The following is a 17,302-nucleotide window of genomic DNA, read 5'->3' as shown; positions in this document are numbered from 1 at the left end:
CACCCCAAAAGCTGACAGCAGGGCAGTAATGCACAGCCGTTTCAGAGCTGCTCCAGCACTCAGATCCCTGGGTCTGCTGAAGGAAAGGCCCTGAGCCCACTGTCCTCAAATCATCTGAAGCCAGTGGAGAACTGACACCCAAATGCTTGTTGAATAAATGGATAATAAACAGACAGCACCCATTACTCCTGTGCTTAAAAACTCTGATGGCTCTCCATTACCTGTGTGTTAAGACCTTGACAACTGTTTTTTAGGCCTCGTCTCTTACCACGGTGCCTTCTCTCTGCAAACATTCCTAGAATGTATGATCATGTCTCTGCTCAAGCTGTTCCCACACACGTCAGTATAAAATAAAGTCTCTTCAGTGTACCCTTCTAAATCTGCCCCTGCAGAAGAACTGCTCCCTTTCTGTGATTTCAACATCACTTTGCCCACACTGTATTACAGTCAGTTGTATCTAACAGTTCTGTTATTATGCCATAAATATTTATGCATTCCTGAAAAAAACGTTATTCTTTAACACTGTGTATTAAAAATAACAGAACTTAGGGAAAAAGGATTGGCAAAGCACTCAAAAACCTATGTATGCAACTTTGTAACCAGAGCACAACAAAAACAATTAAATCCTAATAAAAATACTAACATAGCTAAAAAGACATAGTAAAAATCTAACAGATAATTATTGAATAAACCCTTACTGTGAAGAAGTGTGGTCACTTAATGGAAGAGAACAGAAGGATCGGGGCTATCCAGTTACAGCTGTGTTCATGTGTACTTTATTTTGGCTGCTATTACATTAACAAACAAAATTTCCTCATCATATTGTCAACACTGTTCTATTTTACTGAACCCAAATGAATTAATTCACACTAAGAGAAACACACATAGCAGAACACACCGCGCCGAGCCCAGCTGAATTATAAGGCCTTTGTGGGCAGACCATTCATTTTGTATCCTTAGTATCTGGTACATATACTAGGCTGGGGAAATGCCAACACTGTCATTTTTCTTTTTAAAAAGTATTTTTCAACATGTCACAATATATTTTACAAGTATTTTTAAACACTAAAAGGAAGCATGCACCAACAAAAACTGCACATTGTCTCCAACATTCTTGCTTACGGTAATGCAAATCTGAGCTAGAACATTAACTATTGGTTAGAAAGGAAAAAAGGCACCAATGATTTTAATAATTGAAGACAGCTTCCAAAAATATCGAGACGATAAAAGAAAGCAGCACTGCTGAACACATTCTTACAATGTTCACAATTCGAAGGATGAGAAAGACAAGGGTAAGTCTGAGAAAGAATTTTTTTTTAGATTAAGTATTATATTCTGATGCATTCTATTGGAAAATATTCAGAATTGCTCCTTAAAATATCTTTTTCTACTACATTATTGCACACAGCATACCTAATAGATGATCTCTATGAATATACTGCAGGTAAGAACCCAATTTAAGCTTACCAGAACTTGTCCACATTTTAATAACAAAAAAAGTTCACAATGGCAGTCTGCCTACTAGACTGCCCTGCTGAGTTATCTAATAATTGCCCTAGGTAAATGTGCATTTTCCTGGCTCATAATCAATAAACGCAGTATGAAAAGATCAACAAAACTCATCATGTTTTTTATGGCTTTACGGTTACCAGAACCCAGACAACAGTAACCAACAACATTATCTATAGTTCTGGTTTTACATCTAGAAAAAAACAAGTAAGGTCTAGATAGAAGGAGTAGTTTCTGAATTACTACCTAAAGTCATCCAACGTTTCCTGTATCATGTTCTGAATAAAACGAATTTGAATGGAAGTCAATGGTGCATTTTGCCGGTTATTTCCAATGGTATCGGCTATTTTTTCTGAGACTGAACTGGCAACTCCAGCAGTGACAGAAGATGCTATCTTTGGATCTAAAATAAAGAATGAAGAAAATATTAATAGTCAACTTGGACTGAGAGACATCAAACATTTCTAAATAAGATTTGGCATGTGAAAACTTGAAAAACTGGCAAAGAAGAGTGTTCCTGTGACATTTAGAAAAATTCACTGTCTGGAATACAAATCTTAGAAACTTTCTATAACATTATTTCTAATAGTCATTCATCTATATATATAAACTGCCAGCTGTCTAATGTAATACCACATGACAGAGGGATTAATCTTGAAGAATCTATGAACCATTTCCTCTTATAAAAGATGAATGTGACAAGCTGCACCACAAACTAGATAAACCAAGACTATTAAAAACAAACAGAAGGAAAATAGGAGTAAAGTACTGCTACAGGAAAAGCCTTTGAGTTTAAGCTAATGCAATATCTATCCACAGAAACCTTCAAGTAAAATATAGATATTTATATAAAAGTTGATTCTAAACAAAGAGTTGCTTTGTGTAGATAACTCTTAGAGTTAAACCAAATATTCCTTTAAATGTGATCAAGTCTGTATGGGTCTGTAGCACAAACTCTAAGGATAAGACTTGAATATGAAAGAGAAAAAGACATTTTCAGGTAGTTAACCACCCCTTTTCAAAGGGTCCTACATAATAATTCTATCTCTACCATATTAAATAAATATACATGTTACATTGAAAATGTAATTCACACCAAAAGATCAAATCAATGTACCTGAATTTAACCATTCATATCCATTTCACTGTCTTTAGTAAGACTCACACTATAAAAGTGTGCATAAACTTTAAACTCTTCGAACATTTTTAGTCTATGAGTACTCTATTTCTCCTTTACAAGTTAAACAATTGGGATGATTTTTCAATTAAACACTTTCAAACATCAGAAGGTTCATGTACGTACTTGGAGTTGAGGATCTATTGATTGGGGGTTCACATATCAACTGGGCTTCAATTTCATTCTCTGGCTTTTCAAATTTCTCAGAATTTCTTGTTTGGTTAGATGATGGAGAGGTATTTAGGTTTCCACTTTCAGCACCAGATGTGACCAACTTTGCTAACTTTATATTTAAAATAAACAATGACTTTAATATACAATTTTTTGTTTTACTCATATTACCCATATAATTTTTGCCTACTTCTCTCTTTCGTCCCAGTATGTAGTTTCAGGGAATTGAAGGAAAATAGGAAGGGATATAGAATAAGAAAAAAAATATGAGAACTAGAGGCAAAATAAAGTAACATTTACTAATCAAAAACAATCTCAACAATAACATGATAAGGAAAAGCTCATTTACTAAACACCTGCTGTTGAGTATCATTTAAAATAGACGTAACTGACAAAAAAACAAAAACAAAAAAACAACCATTCATGTGGTAACTAGTCAATAATATTTGTAAAATAAATCAAAAGATGTTTTTGTACTTCTTACATGGTATCTTTTCAGTATCATTCTAAACAATAAATACGAAAATACAGACATATTGTACACCTAACTGGCTTGGCCTTCCTGGTAATTTTTGATCATTCTGAACCCTTACATAAGAAATTAAATTCTATATTATACACTATATTTTAGCAGAAAGTAACAATGATAAATTCCATTCTTAGCACCATCAGTTTGCTCTAATGATTTAACCATCAACTTGATGTTGTATACTGCAATGAAATACACTTTAAAAGGATTCAGGGAGAAAGTGTTCTTGCACACTTCATCAAGCTATATCAAGTATCTCATCTTAGAAAAATAGTGCAACTTTCCATCTGCTGTAACTTTCAACATATCCAAAGCGAGATTTCAAAGTATTCTGTAGTTATTAAAAACTGGCATCAAGACTTAAGAATAAGTGCACAGCACTGTTAATAATTAGGATACATACACTGGCAGCCGCCCGCTTTCTACTGATAAACACATACAGTGAGTTCGGTATCATTTTCAGGCATATACCTGTTTGAAGGATTCCTTAGATTCCTGTTTTCCCATATATATTTTCTTAGACTCAGCTGTCAGATCATGATTTTCACTTTCCTCTTTCCCTGGAGATCCCATAAAGACATTAAGAGGACTAGAATGCAATACTGAAGTACTTGAAGTTACTGGATTCTTTCTTGGAGGAAACACTGAGTTCAACTGCGGTAGAAAGTCAAAGCCTAGAAAAGAAGAGGAAAAAACTGCATGTGCACATGGTGTCCTCCAACCTTGGACACTGAAGAGAAGCATTTAATATGATAGGCAGATTAACATGGGAGAAGATATGGATCTGCATTCTGAAGACTGGTTTGTTTCTCAGATATACCCCACAATTGATGTGTATTCTTGGGCAAAAGTCTTAAACTTTCTGTGACTATTTCCCGATCTGCAAATGTGAATGATGATATCCATCTCCCAGAGTGGTAAGGCTTCAAAGATATTATTTGTGAAAATACTTTGAAAACAGCAAAACACAATGTTTTAGTCAGTATTAGTTTTTGATAACTGAAAATTGTTAATTTGGTATATATCTGTGGTATGTATCTTGGAAGGCAATTTCTGAGATGGCTTCTAACGACCCCTGCCTTTGGCGTCCCCGTCCTTCAGTAATCTCCTCCCTTTGAACATGGCTTGGACCTAGTAACTTGCTTATAACAAAAGTAATATAAAAAAGTGGTGAGGTCACTTCCAAGATTAAGGTTATTAACATATTCTTAAGAGAGGGCTTCTATTTTGGATGCCTTCTCGAATTCTCTTGCTCACGGGCTCTGAGGTAAGCCAGCTGCCATGTTGTCAGCTGCCTCATATATAGAGAAACTCATTGGCATGGAACTGGTATCTCCAGCCAACAGCCATAGGAACGAGCATGGAAACAGTTCCCTGCCCAGGTGAGCCTTAAGCTGAATGAAGCTCTGGTTGACATCCTGACTGAAGCAGGAAGATAGACTTGAAGGCAAAGGTACTCAGCCAAGTTATGCTCTGTTCTTAAAACACAGGAATTATGAGATAATACATGTTTGTTTTTTTAAGCCTCAAAGTGTTAGAGTGATTATGTTACACAGCATAGATAATACAGTATCACTTTTCATTTTCACGAAAATACATCTAAGTAGTTCTTACCATCTCCTTTGCCTATGGACTCATCACCTCCCTTGTTAACTACAGCATCTATAACAAAATTAGAAAATCAAATTTTAAAACTAGTGAAAGAGAGGCCATATCAATTTAGGCTTCCTATTCATTCCCCACAGAGTTCAAAGACTAACAATCTTAAAAAGCTAAATATGAGTGAGGTTAAAGGTAGGAGAGTACTGATTTAAATGTCTCTTTTACATTCTTTTAGCTTCATTCATACTTTAGCAGCAAATATGAACAGATAATTCTATAGTACAGTCATTTAATGAGGCAGCAAGGTATAGTGTAACAAGCCCTGGGGTAGGTTATGGAGAGCTATAATCCAGTTCTGCCTATACCACTTAATAGCTTTGTGACCTCGGACAAGTCTCAAATGCAATTTAGTTTCAGTTTCTGCATCTATAAAATGGGGATAACATCCTGGTAAGCTCAGAAAATTGCTTTGAGGATCAACTGAAATAATATAAAAATACTTTGCAAAGTAGAACAATGTTATAAGAAACAAAGTTTTATTAGTGTTTATTTCAATGGTAGAATATGTATAAGACTATTTTAATCCTGTAATATTCATTTGCCAGTCCATAACAAAAATTGTAAAATTCAACTTTAACAGGTCAATAAAAAATGAGCAAAAATTCACCAGAAATTCAAATGGCCAATAAACACACAATTATATCAGGAGAAATATCATCTATGTGCATGTGTGTATATGTACCCAGTAATTGCACAGCATGTACATGCACACTTTTAGAAGTTATTAGCTTCCTTATCAATACTATGGAACCATAATGAATCTGGAGGGCATATGACTCAAATGCTAATAACATTTTTAAACATAGCAAAAGTAATTAAAGAAAAAAGTAATTTATTCATTTGTCTTAAAAACTATTAAAGATAATTTAATTTATAACTCAAACACTTCCAAAAAGCCCCTTTGTACATTCTTCAATGCAAAAGTTGCTCCAGAGGAGTCCCACTGGCCAAAACTCCCAACTCAGCACTAACCCCAGAAACCTTTGTCAACTCCAGCACTAGTCACTTTTCTCTCCACTCACATCCGTCCTCTCTTTACCCTTTACTATGTAGTTTCATTTCTCTTCACTCTTTAACTATGTAGTTTGACTTCTCTTCATCATGAAAGAAAAGAATCCTTCCTCTTTCAGTTTGACTTAGCAATTTAAATAGAAATTTGCAGGCCAGGGTAAGGCAGAAGATCCTCAATAATTTTGTACCATCACATATGTATTTATTCCTTCTGACTATAAAATCGTAGAAAAATTGGAAAAGAGACAATTTTAAAGTAAAAAATGAAATTGTGTAAGATAATGAGTGGATGAAGCAACTTTGAGATCCTGCCGTTGACACAGTACACTTATAATAAATACACAAATCTTTGTGGGCTTCTCAGCATTTTCTGAGATAAATTTGTAGAAATGGAATTACAAGGTCAAAAAGTATGAATATATTAACTCTGTCATCCATGTTACTGATAATATTGCTTTAGCAATGAGATAATTCCATTCCACTAAGAAAAACATTATGGATGTTAGTACCAAAAAGATACACCTAAATAATGTACTTAGTTCAGACACTATGAAGAATAACATACATCATCCCTCTATTTATCCAGCTGGCAAAATTTGCTTTTTATTATGGCAACTTTTTTTATGGGATGCGGGGAGGTGTACACCTATACACACACAATTTTTTAAATTAGGAAGACATTTTTTGCATATCAAAACATCTAAAATTTTAGGAACATTAATTTAGAAGTAGATACAAGGGACAGATTGCCTATGAAGGTAAAAACTTCCTTCAAGGAACTTTTGTGAATATTAAAATGCTAACTTGAGAGCTATTTGCATAACTCCCATGTGAAAATTACCAGCATATATTTTAGAATGATAACATTTAAAATATCAGGGCAAAGAAAAAGATACCACCCCAGGGATGGAGAAAATGAGCAAACTGATCCATGAATAGAGTTGGACTGAAGCTATTATTCACATCTTTTAGCCAGAATAAATATACTGACTACCTGCAAGAGAACAGGATCCTCTGAACAGACTTACCATCTCTAATAGGTGAGAACATGTCACCTAAACTACTTTTCCCAGTATCATCAAGGCTGGAGAAATCCTGATTTTTTCCACTGTCTGTTTCCTTAGATAAAGTGTCTGTGTTTATGCTTCGAGGCAAACCTTATAGGAATTAGATATAAAAATCAATGTCATTACATCTAAATAAATTTTATCATCAGAAGCTAGGTTGTAAAAATCAATGTATCACTCATATTGTTGGTAATATTACAACTATGAGCATAAGTAGAATAAAACAGAATATGACAAGAGCTAAAGTCAACCAGGATTCTCATGGAACAAAAGGTTCCTCAATAGAAAACAGCTTATTTGTTCATACAGCAATACCTTATTTTAGCCATTTCGTTGGAATTTTTCTAAAATAATTTATATATTTTGCTGCTTTCTTAAAGTACACTGAACACAACTTACTTTTGCTATTAACTGACTCTTATGATCATCTACAAATGTGATTTTTTTTTTCAGTCTGTAAGGCATATAGAGTGATGCCTAACATACCGCGGGATTCCATTAATGTTACTTTTCTTCCCTGACTTGCAGTGAAGGGGTTTTCTGTCTTCTCTTTTACTAACAGTGGGAGTTTAACATTGCCCTCAGCATTACAGATCTCAAATGACTTCACTAACCTCCATAGTTTCAAAGAGGAAGCAAACCAGAACACCAAACTCATAAAGAATAGTATGGTAGACAACAATAAAGAAGACGGCAGCAGTGTATTTTTTCTGGCAGTATATAAACGCATGGCTTTAGGGTAGAGACCTTTTAAGAGGAGCTCAGCAGGCTCAGTAGCTTCTGTTTCATTACTGGAGTGAGGACAGAGTTTTAGAGCTTTAAAAATTTTGATTAAAGTCTGCCATCAGGACTGGTAGCACGTTATTGTACTACGTTTTAAAAAATGTTTTGTTTGGCATCTCAGGCCCAAATGAAAAACTGAAAAGTCTGAGATGAAAACGAAGAACAGACTGCATATTCAAAAATGCCCAAGACAGGCTAACAAACTTTTCTAGTAACAACTGCTATAAAGTTAAAATATTACCAAATCATTTGTACTATTGTTGAAGAGTGTCTATAGCAACAGTTCAGTTGTTATAAGGAAGAAATTTCCTCTCCTTTTTTCTAGGTCCTTAACATGTTTGAATGCATAACTCCAGCCTCTGAAACTTGAGGAAACAGAAGTTTGGTATCATTTCAAAACAGTGCTATAGTCTTATTCTTTTCTTTTTAATGATGATTTCCTTCTAAAACTGAGTACTAACAGCAAGTTTAGAGAAGTTCTTTGGAATAACTAAATCTGGACAACTTCAATATAAGCAACAGAAATTTTTTCTAAACTTTAATTTTAATCAAAGCTTAAAATAGTAATAGTGATGATCATGATGACCACAATGGTAGTATCAACACCATAATGTACTGAGCACCTACCATGTGCCAAGTACTTCTAATACATTTTCTCTGATTTTCATAATAACCCTAAAAGTTAAATATCATTTTAAATGTGTGCAGGAAAAAAATGAGACTCAGAAAGGTTAAGAAAATTGCCTAAAGGCATCCTGGCCAGAAGTGACAGAGCAGAGACTGAGTCTACTATTCTCAATGTTTCAGAGGCAAAGAAAAATGTGTGTGTGTGAGTGAGAGAGAGAATGAGAGAACGAGAGAGAGAGAAAGAGAGAGGAAGAGACAGAGAATGATGAAGCAAATGTGGCAAAATTTATAAAGTGCATCTGCCAAAGGATAATGCTCATGAGTTGTCTGTAGTATTCTTAAACTTTTCTGTAAGATGACAATCATTTCAAAATACAATTAATACACAACCATTGTTAACTTTGTGGGGGCAGAGCACTCACTCACTTTGCCAGAAATTTTGTGAATCTACCAAGAGTTATCATTAATCCATGACCCTGAAAGATCCAAGTCTTTGATTTCCAAATTAATGCTGTCTTTGTTAAACAAGAGCTTTCTTATTATAAAACTAAGTGAATAATGGAGAGACTTCAGAGAGTTTATAGTGAATGACAGAATCTTTATTTTAATTTTTGAAAATTATGAAAAAAGTTAATTTTGTAAGATAATGGCAATTTTCATAATTAGTTAATTCAACACGTTGGCAGACATTACTCAAAGTTATATTTCAAAAATAATTTCTCCTTAACTAGATATAAATTATCTTTGTCTCCAGGAGTTCCTAAATAAGAACCTAATTATTTTTCTAATATATAATGGCTCTTATATAAGGATGATATAGATATTCACAGGAAATTTATAGTGAACATACTTTAAAATACTACTCTACACTATCAAGATCAACAAAGTTTTGCTTCTACTTGGAGATAGCAAAATCATGCTACAAAAACACCAATAAATATTTTTGCCCAAGTATTTATCCTGAAAAATTTAAAAGACATCAATATATGTATTTCTACTGAGCACAATATTTTGGAAACATACTAGTATACCATGTAGACTTTTTAAAGTATTTGCTGCACGTTGACAGTATAGCATAACTTCTTAAAATAAAAATGAAAAGGTTTTCAGGAATTTACAGAATATTTTCTTTATTGTAAGCAAGAAATATTTTCTACAATAAGTATGGGAAAACTTATCATATAACACATCAATAAAGTCTAAATGAATCCTGTTTCAGAACTGTTTCATCAATTATATCAGAGAAGAAATAATTAACAATTGCAACATTCTCATTTGTTTGTATTTAACAAATTACGAATATACTGCTTAATATGTGCCAGGCACTATTTAGCACTTTAAGATATTCGTTTCATCACTTGACTTACTTTTCATTCTAAAATGTGAAATAAAAAGAGCCATTAATAGCTTTTTTTTTTTTTAATGAAGAGATCAAATCATAAGACAGTGTCAAAGTTTCATATTCTCTACTGGTTAATCTGAAGACACAATGAAAAGCCATTCAGTATGTAGTAGTATTAAGGATGAATAATTTGAGTTAGCCTTCTTCCATTTTTAAGATAATATTTCTCACAAGAGAAGTTTAGCTAAACAATACGGGCCTTTTAACATTTTTGAAATTAATAGCTAAAGTTACTATTTTCACTTCTTCAATGATTTTCACTTCTACTAATTTTACCTAAATACTCAAAGAAATTTGAATTCTAGGTTCTTGAAGAATGTGCAAATTATATGTAAGCCAAAAAACAAAAACAAAAAAACCCTCCAACAATATATAAGCAATATTTACCTCCTTTTTCTTGAACAGCAACTGTTCCTTTCCCCACAGCTGACGTCATAGGCTGTGGTAGAACTGTGGCAATGGACGTGGCGGGTGCTTCTCTGACAATTCCGGAATTCTGAACTCCTCCACTAGCAGCATTCACATTAACACTTCGTTTGTTCACTGTTGTGGGCTTATTTGAACAGCCTTTATTTAAACTTGACTGAAATGTAATGGAATATTTAAAAGCTCAGGTTACTAATGTTTCATACTATACATTAATATTTTATATATTCCCTGTTAGATTAAAAAATGTGTTTTTTTCCTTGCAAATCTTAAGCTTGCTGGCAGATCTGAGTTTCCCTCTAAATCAAAATGTCATTTAAAATACTTTTAAAGAGAAATATATAAAAAAAAGAAAAAAAGGTTTTAAACTAAATATCAAATGGCTTTGTACTAAAATTATTATATAATATTACATGTAAAATCATTATGTAATTATGAAACAAAACTATACTGTATTTGACAACATATAATTTCCATATTCTGAGTTAGATTTATTTAATAAAATCAAAAATGCTGAAAAGAAAATGTCTCACCTTAGTAAGAACAGTGGAGTACTGAAATGCTATACATTGCACAGATGTCTTGTGAGCACTGATGGTCTTAACTGGTGATTTCAACATTCTTAAATCATATTGATATATTTTCCCCCGGGAAGATCCAATAGCCAAAGTGGCTCCATCGGGCATGAAATCAACTGCAGTTAGAGGAGTGTCAGCCACTAAAGTTTTCACCAGCCTTTGGGAAGGAGAACAAAGTATGTGTAGTATGTTATTGTGTACAGGCATATTAGCTTATATAAGTAACTATACCAAAACCAGAGTTAACACTTCAAACTGATCAAAGAGCACACATTTCCCAAATATTTGTTTAAAGCATAATTTCAGAATTTGACTTAGAGACACTTCTAATAAAATGGCATGTAGAGAACTGCCAAACATTCCATCTTACTTTTCTATTCACTTCCAATAAGTACATTCCGCATCTTACAGAAGCAGCACCTACTTCTTGAATTATTACTCTGAGAGTGAATGTAGCAGAACTGTCTATTACGCCACAAACAGGGGCTCTGGCCTCAGGGTTGAGGAGGACCTAAGTATCCACTTTCCATTATTGACCTGCTTAGGCCTCATGAGGACTATGACCTTTCACAGGCGTGCAGCTGTTACTTTGTTCTTAGTTGTGCAGTTTTGACCAAAAAGCTAAGAGAAACACAGTTCACATGCTTGATCCTTAGGAAGCTAATAAAGAAATATGGATGGTGATCTGCTGAAGCTGAGCTCTTTACTGGTGTGTCTAGTATAAGAGAATAATGGCTTACTGGGCTCTCAGTAAATTGTTCCATAAAAGAAGACAGCAAATAAGTCCTAACAGTAAAAATTCTACCATCATAATAAAGGCTGACAGTGGGACCTTCCCTTGTAGTATCATTCATACTCCACATGATCTACAGACAGTGTTAAGCATCTTGAATACAACTGTATCACTCTTGCATTCTTTTTTGTTTCTTTTAGCTAACTAAGCATACCTAAATTTAACAAGAAGAGGGTACAGTGGGCCCAAATGCTTAGAAGATTATGTACACCAGTACACAATCAGTACTTCTCAAGTGGGAGCAACCAGGGGACATCTGGCAATGTCTGGACACAATTTAGGCTATTTGTATTTAGTAAGCAGAGGCCAGGGATGCTGATGAATATCCTACAATACCCAGGACAGCCCCTCACAACAAAGAATTACCCAGCCCAAAATGTCAATGGTTTCTAAACCTTCCTCTAGATAATTAATCAGTTTTAAAGTAAATTAATCATTTGGGTTAAAAACATATGCATTTTATCATATTTTGAAAAAGATTCTAAAATTAAAATGTGAAATCATTAAGCTATCATCTATGTTCATGTTTCAGAAGTACTCTAAATACTACCTGAAATCCATCTATTTTTTTCTGCATGAAAAGAAAATTCTTTCTTACTAGATTCATCAACTGTACAAACTTTAGGACCCCTGGACATTAGTCAGAGGTCTATACAAATCACAAATATGCCTGTTAATGGAATAATAGCTATTTGTTACTAAATTAAAAAATAAGCATGTCACACTTACTTCTTACTTGAAGTGTCATAGAGGATGATTCTTTTATCCAAGCCTATGGTTACAAAGAGCAATTCATTGACAGGAGAAAAACAGATGCCTGAAGCTGGAGCTTTGTGTACACTGTCAAAGTTATGGTATGGACTCTGACCATTTACATCCCAGAGAGTTACTATTCCATTATCCGAAACACTGCCCAGTAGTGATTTCTTAAACAAGGAGTACTTCAACTGCCGAACAGACTATAAAAATGAAAGAATAAATTTTATGTAACTATAAGCATTCACAAGGACATTTTATATAAGCCATATAAATTATGGCCAACCACACTATTCACATGGGGTTTAGGATTTCTCTGATGTGTAAGGGTGACACATCACGCCTGTAATTCCAGCACTTCGGGAGGTTGAGGCAGGTGGATCATCAGAAGTCAGGAGTTCAAGACCAGCCTGGCCAACCTAGTGAAACCCTATCTTTACTAAAAATACAAAAATTAGCTGGGCATAGTGGCGGGCACCTGTAATCCCAGCTACTCGGGAGGCTGAGGCAGGAGAATCACTTGAACCGAGGAGGTGGAGGTTGTAGTGAGCCAAGATCACGCCATTGTACTCCAGTCTGGGTGACGGAGTGAGACGCTGTCTTAAAAACAAAACAAACAAAAACAAAAACAAACAACTCTGTCTTAAAAAAAAAAAGAAAAGAAAAAAAGAGTAACAAACTTCAATCATAACAACCACAGTGTCACTCAGTGGACCATAAGATGACATACCAATAACTGAAACATACCAATCAATAGTCTATTAATATTTGCCATTTTATTATCTTGGAGTATAGCTACCTCAATCTTCCCCTTTTAGAGGAAAAATATAATACACTGAGATTATCTACATGAATTCATCAGGGTTAGAACATTCACCATATATAAAAGGCCTAGTCACAGTCAAATCACGAACAAGTAAAAGGGAATACTGGGGTAAAAAAAAAAAGCAATAATATTTTGTATTTGTTTTTTATATCTTAGATATTTTGATGCATTCGTTTGAATCTGAGCATCTGATGCACTGATAACTCAACACTTGAAGCATAATTTAAAAAAAAAATTAAACCACAAAGGAAAAACTGGCAATACTCTAGACTGGGGATGGACTATATCCACTGTTTCAAAACCATCAGCCTGAGGGCAATGCTGGCCTTTCTCTAAACACAAATCCCTGTGAGTAGTGGAGATATTCTCTCTTCTTAGTTTCTATGAACCAGAATCAACAAAGATTTAGTTTGAATAAACTGATCTTAGATTAAAACTAACTGAATTTTATCTACTTTTTTTTAAATTAAAATGTTACTCTCAAACTTGTATTGATGCTGTCATTTACTAGGCTGAGAATTAGGTACTTTACATTTAAGCTATTTTTTTCCCTACAAATTTATATTCTACTTAACGCTAAAATGTCTAAAATAATATATATCAGATCTCAATAACAAAAAAAAAAGTTGTCTAGGAAATACAGACTTTTTTTTCATAAGAAAAAAAAAGGAGTATTAGTCACCTGGCACCTAAGTTAAGACAACTGATATGTTAACCCATTAAATATGGCTCATTTTCAATGGCTAAAGTACAAAGAGAAAATGTTGGTTTATATAGTTTTTATTTTTGTTGGGAAAAAGTATATCCAACTTGAATAGTCAAATCTTTTCTCTGGTCTATATTCAAGAAAAATAAACTACATGAATGTTAACTATGTAAAAGACACAGAGCTCCTTAGTGCATTATGTTAATGATTACAGAGTCATACACAACATACCAAAATATAAGGCAAAACATGATTTCTAAAAAGATTTCTACAGCACTTTAGGAGTTCATATAGTTATGGTCCTTCACATGACCTAAATTTAGACTAAATATACAAGTAGAATTTTAAAAAACACCATAAAAATCATAGACCTGGTAGATTCTCAAAGTTCATAAAGTTTAACCTTTTAGCAACAGCAGCAATTTTCCTAAAACATCCTTAAAACATGGTTATCCAGAATCTGCTTGCATGTAGCAAGGAACAAGGAGTTTACCACTGTCTATAATACAACTTGATAACCAGTTAAAAACATATTCTTGATCAAGACAAAAAAAAAAAGGCTAAAGATAATGATAAATGTTCCTTTCAGATAAACCTAAGTTCAGTGAACACTCAGCAAACCTCTGTATGATTTAAGTGAATTACTTAAACTCTCCAAAACTCAGCGTTCTCATTTACATAACAGAAAACACTCTTGTTTTCCTGTCACAATTATTTTAAGGATTAAATAGCATTTCTGTAAAGAATCAGGTACACAGCAGCTGTCACCACCATTTTCAGAAGTTCATAACTTACTTGCTCATCACTGCTTATGTACCCACCATTCAAACATCTTTTACATATATTTTAAAAGACCCTTAAGTAACCACACTGAATTCTTTAAATGCCTCCAATTATTTCTGTGATAATACTAACAGAATTTCATTTCTTAACTTTCTACATCTAGGCCGGGTGCGGTGGGTCAAGCCTGTAATCCCAGCACTTTGGGAGGCCGAGACGGGCGGATCACGAGGTCAGGAGATGGAGACCATCCTGGCTAACACAGTGAAACCTCGTCTCTACTAAAAAATACAAAAAACTAGCCAGGCGAGGTGGCGGCGCCTGTAGTCCCAGCTACTCGGGAGGCTGAGGCAGGAGAATGGCGTGAACCCGGGAGGCGGAGCTTGCAGTGAGCTGAGATCCGGCCACGGCGCTCCAGCCTGGGTGACCGAGCGAGACTCCGTCTCAGAAAAAAAAAAAAAAAAGAAAAAAAACTTTCTACATCTATTAAATCTTCTCTTTAGAATATCATTAAGATATTAGCTAAGAATCCTGGATAAACAAAACACTGATTTACTACATTATATATATATATATATAATTTATATATATATTTAATTGTGTGTGTGTGTGTGTGTGTGTATTTTCTTTTTTTTTTTTTTAAGCGACAGGATTTCGCCATTTTGCCCAGGCTGGTCTCAAACTCCCAGATTCAAGCACCCCACCTGCCTCAGCTTCCTAAAGTGCTAGGATTATAGGTGTGAGCCACCACGCCTGGCCTCCAAATTATATTTAAAATAAATATTAACTTATTTTAGTATCAGCAGCACTTAAGTCATTAAGTCCCTATCTTGTTCCAGACTAAACTATTTATAAGAAAAGAATTAAATCAAGAAGCTTATGGGGGGAAAAAAAATCCTGGCACTATATGCAACAATGCTATTTTTTCTTGTAACACATTATTGGGTAAGAACGTTGCGTGTTTATGGAGGAGGGAGACTGTTTCTAAATATAAAAAGCATACCACTCACTACAGGTGAGGGGAAGGTTTCAAAAACTTATTCTTAAAGGGCCAGACAGTAAATATTTTATGCTATTGTACTGAAAAGTAGTTACAGATAATATACAGATAAAAAGCATGGCTGTGTTCCAGTAAACTTTACAAAAATAAGTAGGCTACACCATTGGTTATAGTTTGTCAGTCTCTACTAAGATAACTATTTAATAGAAAAAAGGTTTTTTTTGATCACAAAGAAGAAAAATCATCCATAATCCCACCGCCCAGAGAAAAGCTGGTTGACATTTTGAGGGGATGTCCTTTAAGTATTTTTCTGTGTGTATGTATGTTTCTGTGTATTCAGTATAGTATCAACAGAAAACCTGGAATCACACTTTATAATAAACAGTCATGTTAATGTTTTCTACATGATTTTAATAGCTGTTTAAGATATGAATGCATGAGTACACCAATTTATCTAAATAATGTCAGAAATTTGGGTTACTTCTGATTTGCAAGTACTCTGATTATTATGCTTTTTTTAAATTATTAATTTATGAAAAAAATTGTAATTCATTGTTGTTCATGCCTTAAAGGTTCTCAGTTGAAAATATGAAATGACTATTTGTCTTTCTTCTTTTGCAAATTGCTCATTATTCTACTTTGCCTATTTTCTATCGGGCTATGAAGATTTTTAAAATACTAATTTGCAACTTGCTCTTAATATAGTAAGAACATTAATGCTCTCATAGATTGTAAATACCTTCCCCATTTCATTTAAATTTTGTGAATTTTTGTCTTGCTTTTTGTCAGAAGTTTTAAATTTTTATGTATTTAAATTTATCAAACTTGTTGCCAGTGACTTATGACTATACTTCTTTATATTTATGCTTATAAAAGCCTTCCCTTTGCACAGATAAGAATACACATTCACATCATTTTCTTACTAGGCACTATAAAGCAGTGAGAAATTAATATAAACATCTTAACATACATATGTACATACACACATATATACGATCATAAATATACATAGTGTTCCTTTGACTCCATACTAGCTTCTTGATTCCCAGAGCCTTATTTCAAGCACAAATCATCTGTCACCTAACCCACTGCATAGTTATCCTATTTCCATTCTCAGTGGCTTACTACCCATCCTCCACTCTATTGCAATAACTAACATGTTCAAACCTGAAAATCTCAACCTATTTGTCTTTTGCTTAAAATCCTTTCAATGGGAGGTCTCTGAGAAGTTACTGGTTATGGTGGTGGCAGAGTTTCTGAATGGCCGTCAATACTGTGAGTGCATGCGCAAGTGTGTGTGTGCGTGTACGTATGTGTGTGCGTATGTGCATGGGTATGCAGAAAAGCAGGCCTGAGACTGCCTATCTTTAAAAAGTCCTGCACTCAGGGTTGGTCCTTGGCTAGCATCTGCAAACTTGGGTTTTGGAAGGGGTCCCACTGCCTTAACTGATAAGAGTGGCTCACTCACTCTGCCTAAACTTATTTGTGACAGATATGGT

At 34.2% G+C, this 17,302-nt stretch overlaps 1 protein-coding gene across 1 annotated transcript in view; it reads right to left on the bottom strand.

Annotated features, from left to right (window-relative positions):
- The window catches only part of NEDD1 (neural precursor cell expressed, developmentally down-regulated 1), a 46,109-nt gene that overhangs the window by 5,982 nt on the left and 22,825 nt on the right, over positions 1–17,302 (bottom strand). The window contains exons 6-13 of the mRNA XM_011934326.1: positions 12,465–12,694; positions 10,898–11,099; positions 10,326–10,521; positions 7,088–7,216; positions 5,001–5,048; positions 3,858–4,060; positions 2,813–2,969; positions 1,756–1,912 (exon numbers count right to left, since the gene is read on the bottom strand). Of these exons, the coding sequence (XP_011789716.1) occupies positions 1,756–1,912; positions 2,813–2,969; positions 3,858–4,060; positions 5,001–5,048; positions 7,088–7,216; positions 10,326–10,521; positions 10,898–11,099; positions 12,465–12,694 (1,322 nt within the window). The remainder of the gene's footprint in view (positions 1–1,755; positions 1,913–2,812; positions 2,970–3,857; positions 4,061–5,000; positions 5,049–7,087; positions 7,217–10,325; positions 10,522–10,897; positions 11,100–12,464; positions 12,695–17,302) is intronic.

The sequence above is a fragment of the Colobus angolensis genome, unplaced genomic scaffold (assembly GCF_000951035.1).
Source record: "Colobus angolensis palliatus isolate OR3802 unplaced genomic scaffold, Cang.pa_1.0 Scaffold10, whole genome shotgun sequence".
Taxonomy (NCBI): Eukaryota; Metazoa; Chordata; class Mammalia; order Primates; family Cercopithecidae; genus Colobus; species Colobus angolensis.
This window is presented reverse-complemented; position numbering and strand designations above follow the sequence as displayed.